General features: G+C 42.3%; 1 protein-coding gene across 1 annotated transcript in view; it reads left to right on the top strand.

The window, feature by feature from the left end:
• Nucleotides 1–201: 201 nt before the first annotated feature.
• The window catches only part of SH3BGRL2 (SH3 domain binding glutamate rich protein like 2), a 37,605-nt gene continuing 28,203 nt past the window's right edge, over nucleotides 202–9,603 (top strand). The window contains exon 1 of the mRNA XM_005518593.3: nucleotides 202–510. Within this exon, the coding sequence (XP_005518650.2) occupies nucleotides 466–510 (45 nt within the window). The 5' untranslated portion in view covers nucleotides 202–465. The remainder of the gene's footprint in view (nucleotides 511–9,603) is intronic.

Raw genomic sequence — 9,603 nt, 5'->3', positions numbered from 1 at the left:
CTCTCAGCCTCTCCCGGGCGGCAGCGGGCAGCCCCGGGCGCTGGGGCACGGCAGCTGGGGCGGGCAGGCTGCCGCATGCCTCCGTTTCCTCGCTTTCCTCCGGCAGCTGGGGGCGGGCAGACTCCTTCCCGGCTCCCTCCCGGCTCCGTGCTACGGCTGTGCCCGCCCGGGGAGGACTACAGAGCCCGTCGGTCCCTGCGCGTCGCCCACACACCCCCGCCTCTCGCAGCTATCGCTGCCTCCTGCCAGCCGGGAGCCGGACCCGGCTCGCCCGAGAGGGGCTGCGCTGCCGGGCAGGGCAAGGCAGGGCAGGGCAGGGGTGCTGCGGGAGGCGGCCACTCTCGGGGGCGGCAGCGGCGGGGTGGAGCTGGGCGGCCCCGGCCCCGTCCCGTGCGGGGGAGCGGCTCCTCGCAGCCTCGCTGCCCCGTCCCCACCGCTCCTGTCGCCGCGGCTCATGAGGTGAAGATGGTGATCCGCGTCTTCGTCGCCTCCTCCTCGGGCTCGGTGGCGGTGAGTGGGGGCGAGCGGCGGGGAGCGGGGAGAGGAGCGCGGCCGCCGCGGGCAGGGCTCAGCCTGCGGGGCCGGGGACTCGCGGGGCTGGCAGCTCGTCCTGGCCGCCCTGCCCAGCCTGCCCTCGGCTCCGAGCCTCGCCCCGCACGGACCCCAGCCCGGCCGTGGGCTGCCCTGGGACGCGGGGCTGAATTTGCCCGGTTGCTTGTGCGATGGGGGCGGAAAAGACAACTCTCCTCCGCAAGGCTGCCGAAGCTTAACTAGTTCGTAAATTGCTTTTGGCAAACCAAACCTTTGTAGGCGAGAAGTCTCGGGTGTATTTAAAGGGTCTTGGAGGTTGTTAAGTGAGGCCGAACTTTCCCTGCTGGGAGGCGATCAGCGCGGCGGTGCAGGGGAGACGATCCCGAGGGGAGCCGAGCCCGGGCAGGTGCGGTGCCTCGGTGCCTGCCACCCACGGCAGGATGAAGAGATAAATTCGAGGAGAGCCTAGGGACAGACTTCAGGCCGCTAGCACCTCTGCATTAAGAAATATTGGGAATAGGTACAGCTCTTCTCAGACTCTATTTTGAAGGGCATCACTGCGTTCTCTGTTTAATTGAAGCTTGTACATCATTCTCTTGTTAAAATGCGTGTGACCTATGAATTTCCATATCTTCATATAAAGTGACAGCTTTCTGTTAAGGAAATCTGGGCGTAAACGTCGTACTGAATTCGTTCTTTAATAAGAAACATCAAAAGGATTTAGATATAATTGATATTCTTTATGGTTCAGCAGTGAGGGCAGCAGCACTTTCTGTGTTGCAGAAAGACGTAGCACATTCCTATCTGAAGGTTTATTGTGTATTCAGTTCCTTCAGCCTTTTACTGTGTGGATCTGGTTTTCAGTTCAGTAACATGACAGGTATGTGTGTGTTCTGGTATGTTTTGGCATGAAGTGTTCAAAATGCTTAGTGGCTGCATTACAGCTAATAAAAACGAATTAATTATCCATTTCAGTAGCCAACTGAGTAAACACAGCATCCTCAGAACTCCGTAATCCGTGTCCATCAAGCATCCATAAGAGAAACATCACCTTCCCTGCATGGGCAATTGGTTCACGCTGTGATAGTGTAGCGTTGCTGGTTTTAGTTTCTGTTTCATGCCCCATGGGCTGAACAGAATACATAGTTTTGTATTTTGTTTTTGTTGGAGGGGTAGAGAAGGGCTACGTAGTTCACCCGCCCCCATCTCCAGTTTGCAAGGAGGTTGCTGATAGGAGTTTTTGATTCTGCTCTCTCCTTATGCTGTCTGCCTGCAAGGTACATATGCAGTTAGCAGAGAAATATAATCCTCATAACTATCTATTAACCCAGCAAACCAAATCGGAGTTTGACAAGCAATTTCAGTTGCACATCAGTTTTCTTGCTGCCTTTTTTTTTCTGGGTTGGATGACAAGAAGATGACAGAATATGGGTAACAGTTTGCATTCTGGTGATGGTCAACTTTCTTCATCTAGTCAGCCTAATGATGACCTAGTCACCTGAGTGCAGCCTAACCAGAGCAGAACAGATGATTCAGTCATTGAAGGAACTGTTATAAAGGGCCAGAGCTGTGATGTCTCTTTTCTGTCAGTTTTGGGTTTTTTTTCATCTGTGTTATCACAGCATATAAGAACTTTAATTATGGTCTGGGTTCCTGCTGTTCTCAGTATTGCATCATGGAGGCTTTTCTTTTTTTCTGTAGGCTTTGCAGGAGGTGTCCTTAGATCCAGGCTAAGGATGGAAGAAAATGATGAAGAAAACACTATTATTAGCTAGTTATGTGGGAATCTGCATCTGGAGAAGAAGGTGGTTACTGTATTTCATGTCTCTAAGCAGTTTTAAGGGAAGTTTTAAACTTCTTATCATTCTTCTAGAACTAAACATCAGTGAAAGGCAAGAAAAAGTCTTTGAGTCATACATTTGTCATCTCCTCCAGCCTTCAGCACTATATCAGCTATTTTTTGGGATCCCGTGCAATTCACGAGACAGAATTATTTCCCCATCAAGAAAAATGAGTACCTCATATAGATCCTGCTCTGTCTCCTGCTAAAAATTGTGTCGGAATCCATGGTTTAATTTCTACCTGTAAGTCAACTTGAGTCAAATTGTAGGCTAGCTGCTTGTGAGAGTGGCTGTTTCTCAGATTAATATCTGACCTGCTGTAATTGGCCAGAAACTTCTATATGTAATACTGATTGACAAAAAAAAAAGCAGTGCCATTGTGACATAATTATAATTATTTTTCCAATCTCTCTAGACATACTTTAAGTTAATCTTTATTTTACAGTGGAAAGTTCATGTAGTCTCTAGAGTAAGCTTTTGTTTTGGCAAATATAATGAGCTAAACTCTTGGTGTATGAGTCCTTTTGAAATCTTCAGAATACCCAGGTCAAATGATAGGCATGATGGCTGAAACATTCCCGAGAAATACACTGATATATATGTATATATATATATATACACACTCAGGAAAGGCTTTTAGTTTGCATAAATATAACTTTATTTAGAAACTACTAAAACATTTATTGATCTTGATACTTGGTGTAATTTGTTTTGTATTAAAGAAGATAAAAATATGTAATTGTCACACACAATTCTAAGAGTCTAGTGCATAAAATATTTTGAGGGTCATTCCAAAGAATGAGAAAAGGAAGTAATTGAAACGAATGAGGAGCCAAGAGTAATGTGAATTTTCCCTTCATTTGGTTTTGGAGTTCTCTCTGCAGCATCTTGCAAATATCCCTGAGAGGTTAATCGTTGTAACTGCTTTTTGTTTGTTTAATAAAACTTGTGACTATAAATGCTTCGTGAGCTTAAAATAACTCACAGATCCCAAAATATAGTTGTTGCTTGAGTGGAAACATTGATTTTGAGTGTTTATGGAGGCTGGACAGTGGGTTTAGCCTGTAGGGACGCTGTAGAGAAGTTTCTGAGACCTTCTTGTGGGAAGGGAGGAGGGAGGCATTGTGCGTGCGGGTACAATTCTAAATCACCTCGTGTTGTTTTAAGCATGCATTAGGCAGATTCAATTGAATCGCAATGCGAAGCCTCTGAATAGGTAGACAGGCATGTTTCTACAAGCCTTACTGTGTCCTGCTCTTTCTGACCTGATTTTCTACTTGTGTTGGTTGCTGTGTCTCGAATTCCAAGCACTTCTTTGTAGGGCTGGGGAGGCAGGCTTTGTACTCCTCCCTGATAAGGACAATCAATGTTCTTTTGTGCCTAAGAGAAAGGTTACTTTAAAAGTAGCCTTTACTTTTCTCCCGCAGCAGTGCTTCACTGTTTTCAGGAGTTGATACCCGTTTTTCACCAAATCATTCCAAGGTGACTGTAATTTTATCTGTTTCACTTTCTCCAGCCTGTCAATAAAAATTTACACTTGTGCGACTGTACCACGTACGGACTCATAGTTAAATGGTTTTCAGTGTTTTAAAGCAGCTTTCCCTTTGTCAAGAAGCTGATAGTATGAGCTAAGTAACTTTAAGTTTGGAATTCCTACAGTTATCTAGAAATGTCAAACCAGAGAAGACTTCAGTCTTGCAGTTAGAGGGCTGAAGATGAGGTAAGGGAAATATCATTGAAGAGCTGTTAAATAATGAAGGACCTTCAAACAACTGCCTCACTTGTACTTTCTCCTTTGTGATATTAATTTATTGAAGCTTCATCTGTTGAGCTGAACAGATAATATAGGGGAATTAGTGAAATAATGGCACAGCAGGTGCCATCCACATAGTGAGATATGCGAAACACTTTCCCATTGAAATTTTTTGTATGTTCACAAGATGAGAAAAACAGGTCACTGAAATGAATTCCTTTTAGTGCACAAATATAAGTGCTGCTCAGCCACATTCTTCAGGAGAACATGTTTGGGAGGACAAGAGTGTTTCAGGGCAGAGCAACAACAACCTGAAAATAACAGACTTTTTTAAATTACCAAAACTTGGACTTTGACTCTTGCGACTGAAGAGGATTATGGATTTTTTACTAGGAAGCTTGATAAGATGGGTGCAGTTACAGTTAAATTGTTTCTATAGCAAATATTGGTTTTATGAGACTAAAGCTCTCCTTTTGATTAAGCGTATTATGGAGGTCAAATGAGTTGGATTTTTTGTTTCCTGGAATGACTTTAAATCACATTATAAAACATTGGAATGTCAGAATAATTTCAGTCATGTTTGTTTGGTTCACGTGTTGTTGGGTAATGTAATGGAGACAAATACAGTGCTAGCATTCTTAAGGCTAAGCTGGTTTCTGATGGATGATGAATTCCAACTCCACCCTTGTTTGTAAAAAGTCATTGTAACTCAACATTTCTCATAGCACTTCTCAGAAAGATTGTGCTTCTTGTTGGAGTTGTGGAATAAGTTAACTTAGAATATGTCACTTCTAGAATATCCCCCATCTTTAACTTTTTTTTTTTTGCTTGCCTTTCTGCACCCCAAAAGCACAACAGTCAAGACTGAAAGTGATGTGGTTGAGTGATACAAATGCTTTTTGAGAGAACAGTATTAGTTATGGTGGTTATTTGGAGGAATTTGCAGCTTGTTGCATGTGATTTATGCAAGCTCAACAAAAAAAAAAAAGCTTCGTAAATTATAAACATTATCATGATCTTTTAATATTTGAATTTTGTAAAATCAGATCAGAGCAGCAGATAAGCAAGATTTTCAGAAATGAGAGAATACTCTTTACAGTTGGAAGTGATCATGTAATATTTACATAGGAAGTAGCAGTATTTTAAGTCCTTAGCCACAGTATTATCTACACCTGTCAGCATGCTGAGAATACACCTGTTGGACTGGATCCTCAAAGCCTGATTTATGAATCCCACATGAACATCACACTGTGTCACTTCACCTGTTCAAGGTGGTGGTGCTTTTGGCTGTGCACCTACAGAGCACTGCTGTAACCACAGCAGTGGTACTGGAACAATCACTGTCCTTGCTCAGTCACTGGACACATCATGTGTATCCACACCTTGGACATTATCAATTATATTAGGTGCCTAGGAGAGATCTGGGGACTTTCTGGATCTAGTCCCTTTGACAAACAAAATTAGTTCCTTCATTCTTCCTCAAGTTTCTTATTGGGTCAGGTGACTCATTCACCTTTTCTGGCTTCTTTCAGTCCTATTTTGCAGGGCTGTGGCAGAGAGCTGGAGAGCCTCACAACTGTGAATTCTGTGAGGCAGGGAGGTCAATGTTGAGGGCTTTAACTGGTTCTCACCTTAAGGACTCCCTGTCTGTGCATCTGGGTTTTAGGTTTGTATTCCAAATAAGTCTAAACTGTAGTTCCATTCTCCTGCCTTGTGATGGAGAGAACTGTGAGCCTGTAAACAGCAGTTGAGACTGCATAAGGAATATGTTCAGGAGGGAGCTGAGTGTGAGCCCTAGTCACAAGCATGCAGGTTGAATTTGTGTATGGTTTTTAGTACCTAACTGTTGCACCATTCTTGTATGCTCTAGTGCTTTTCAAATATTTACATTTCTTCTTGGCAGATAGATCATGTCAGAAGTAATGCTACTTTAGACAACATGCTTTGGACTACACTGTGTCATGTGCAGAAGGTTGGTTACCGACCTTTGATTAGTTAGCTGTAATAAAACTTCAAAGGAGGTATTGTTCTGGTTGAGGTTATGGAGACACTTCCCCTTTGTTTTTCTATAGAGTACAGCAGTATCAATGTGCAAGTACCCAAATGGACATACTTCAGTGATGGTGACCTGTTCTCCTTAATCTTCCACTCATGTTGTTAAAGTTTAGAAATTTTTTTTTCTAACTCTGGTCATAGTACCAGTGATTGCTGGATGTTGCATATAGCTGAATTTGATTATAATAAATGAAAAAGAATACTGAAGTAAAAGCTAACTTGCATGCAACTTTTTAATACAAATTACTTAGGAATGTTCAGAAATTGAGAGTTGTGGAAAAATAGCATGTAAGTTCTTCATTGTATAATATCAGTATCACTTTTATATTTAACAATCTGAGTGCAACTTGAAGATAGAGAATTGCCACTGAGCTGGTAACCCAGTGTGTCTCTTTACTAGCTTAGTACACTAAGGGCAACATCTTCCCCACCTGCAGCCTCAAGTGTTGGCCCCCTCAGGGAGTCTGTCCAAAAAGAAATGCTGCAGTCTTTGTTTTCCTGACAGTGTGGAAGCTTGCTAAGAAGAGTAATGAATGCAGAAACACAGCTCTCCATGGAATTTATTCCTGGTTGAAATCTACTGTATCCAAAAAAGCATGACCATGTTCAAGTATGCCAGTGTTTTTTAACAGCTTAATTTTGTAATAAGTTTTACAGAAGATAGTTAACATTTCACAAGTCCCTTAAGTTGGCAAATATTCTTCCTTGGCAAGGTGAGGGGAAATGTAGAGGCAGTGGTGGTGTTTCTTACCTGTGACTGTCAGTGAAATTGGTCTGCAGATAGCTGCCAAAGCTTAGAAGAACCTCTGAATTCCTCAGTAGCTGAGATATTGTTTCCATAATCTTCTTTCCTGGGGTTGGTGTGTTGTTTAGTTGGTGCCTGTTGGATGGGCAGATGGACTCAATTCAGAGACCTAAGTCACTGTTGCCTGTCATTTCTGAAAACACCAGATTTCAGTGTGTCTCATGTAAATGAGCAAAGGGTGACCTGATCTTTCCAAGTTGTTGATGGCTGAGCAGGAGCAGTGGCTGAGATACTAGCGTTGTTCACGCAATTCATTTAACACAGCCTGTCTTATTGCAAGAGAACAGAGACATAAAACTTCCTTCTGGTCTTATGTGGGCTGTAGACCTCCATCTGTGAAGTATTTTTGAGTGAAATCTTTTAATTCTTTATTTCAAAGCTGTGGCAGTCCTTCCATTCAGGTGTGCTACTTTGCTGGAAGATATTTATCACCGTTCTGAAGGGACTGAGTCTAAAGCGTGGGTATCCTTTTGTGGTCATAAGAAGTACAGTGATGAGGAACCTACTCAAAACAAGTTATTTTTATCTCATTAGTGGAGGAAGGGAAAATCAATTTGATTTACATCAGTAAGCAAGCTTATTTAGTCTAAATTTAATATTGTACTTCACTGTAATTGAATTTGGTACAAAGAAAAGGGAGCAACAGTCTTGCTAGCTGATTTCTGAAGAGAAGTTCTTAGGCGATGCAGGTTGTTCAGGGAGTAAAGTGAATCATCAGTGACAGTGTGTCCTTCTGTTCCTGCCCATCTGCCTTGGGTAGGACTGACCTTGTCTTCACACTTTAGAGTTCCAGGATTTGTTATTGTTGGTTTTGCTGTTCTGTCCCTGAATAACTAATCCCCGTCATTCCTACCAAGACGTAATGGGAAAACACAAGGTGTTTGTCATTTTACTGCAAGGAATAAACTTGTAGAAGTCAATGCCTGGGAGTGACATTTGCATATGTATCAACTTGCATTTTGTTTGAATATGCATATGTAGATATGTACTTTTGCATGCACACATACATATGGAGAGATACAAATATCCATATATATATGTTTGGTATGGATATGTATATATATGTTTATATATACATACTTGAGCCTTTGAATCACTGATAGATGCTAATTATCTCTCAGTAAAAATAAACCACTGATTTTAGCATTTCCAAAAGAGAAATAAAGTCCTGGTGCCTTTAGGATGTTCAAGATATGTCTGCACCTGTTGGGGCCATGTCAAAAATTCCTGCTCCTTTATTGCAGCTGTGGATGTCTATCTTCAGTGTAAACTAGAGGGCTGAAATTGTGGTGCTTTCTCACCTATCTCTATTATTCTGTGTTATTCCACATATCTGGCCTGTGCTTAAAAGCTTTATTTATGTACCTTACTTCAGCTAATGAGTTGTTTTGCAGAATATCAGAATAGTTATGCCAATATAAGATACACACCAATATGATTGTGCTGGCTAATGGGGATGTACAGTGGAATAAAATAGTTCCCTTCCTTTCCATAGGAAAAAGGTATCAGCAGTATAAAGAGTGTTACAGAGATTTTTATCTGACAGTTCCGACAGGAATGGCAGGGGCATTTGTGGACCTTAGTGCTGATAATTTCAAAGTTGTTCTTCTGGCTGTTGCAGAGCTCCAGAACTGAACACCTGGCTGTATTCTGGCCAGTTCTTCTGGCTGTTGCAGAGCTCCAGGACTGAACACTTGGCCGAATTCTGGCCTCCTCCATCACAGCTGTGAACATTGTCCTCCATGGGTGCTGAGGTGGGCGAGTGACACGTTGACCCCTGGACCTGAGTGTCTGCGGCACCAGGCTGTGTCCAGTTATGCCATTGTCACAGGGGAAATGATAACTTAGGACAAGCTTCTGCTTGTGGCAAAGCCCTGAACAGCCACAGTTTCTGACTTTCTGAATGTCCCATTTCATGGGATTGTTCTGTTGCAAACTCTGCCAGAAGGGTTACCCACAGAGCTTTTGTTTGTCAGAAGAGGCCTGAAACCATGAACTTGTACTTCATATTAAATGCAAATCAAAACATCATTGGGTATGTTCCATTGACACATGCTAACATGCTTTTCCATTGGCTTTTGGATTTTTTTGCTGTTACAAAGGGGCAGGATATACAGTTTTGTGATTCTTTTCACCTGTCCATGTAGCACAGGTCCTCTGAATTCACTGGATAGGTCCCACTTGAAGCAAGAGAAAGTGACTCAGAGAAAAATTAATCAGAATTTAACAGTAGAAATTCTATAAAAACTTCCACAAGTTTGTTTTGTTTCCTGGCATTTTCATATGCTGCAGAGGATTATATTGGGTATTACCAGTGCTATTAAAACCTTTATGAGTGATTATTTGGAACAAATTATTAGTAACATTAGAAATCAATTAAAGACTGTTTTCTTAATCTGTTTTTCTGAGAAAATCAAGTGAATTTCTGTGTGCCTTCATTTGAAAGGAAGCTTCCTTTGATCTGATGAACAATAGAGCATCAGCAACTGAAAACTGTCATTAAATTGCTGCAGGGTTAGTGAAATTATCATCCCTGTCCAATCTAAAGAAATGCAATTCAAGTATGCATTAAACCTTTGATCTGGATCTGCATCTCCTGAGGTCAGATAGCCTTTCTG

This window comes from Pseudopodoces humilis, chromosome 3 (assembly GCF_049639895.1).
Source record: "Pseudopodoces humilis isolate 2021_Gansu_Grassland_sample_001 chromosome 3, ASM4963989v1, whole genome shotgun sequence".
NCBI lineage: Eukaryota > Metazoa > Chordata > Aves > Passeriformes > Paridae > Pseudopodoces > Pseudopodoces humilis.
Note: the sequence above shows the minus strand (reverse complement) of the source record. Positions and strands in the feature narration are given on the sequence as shown.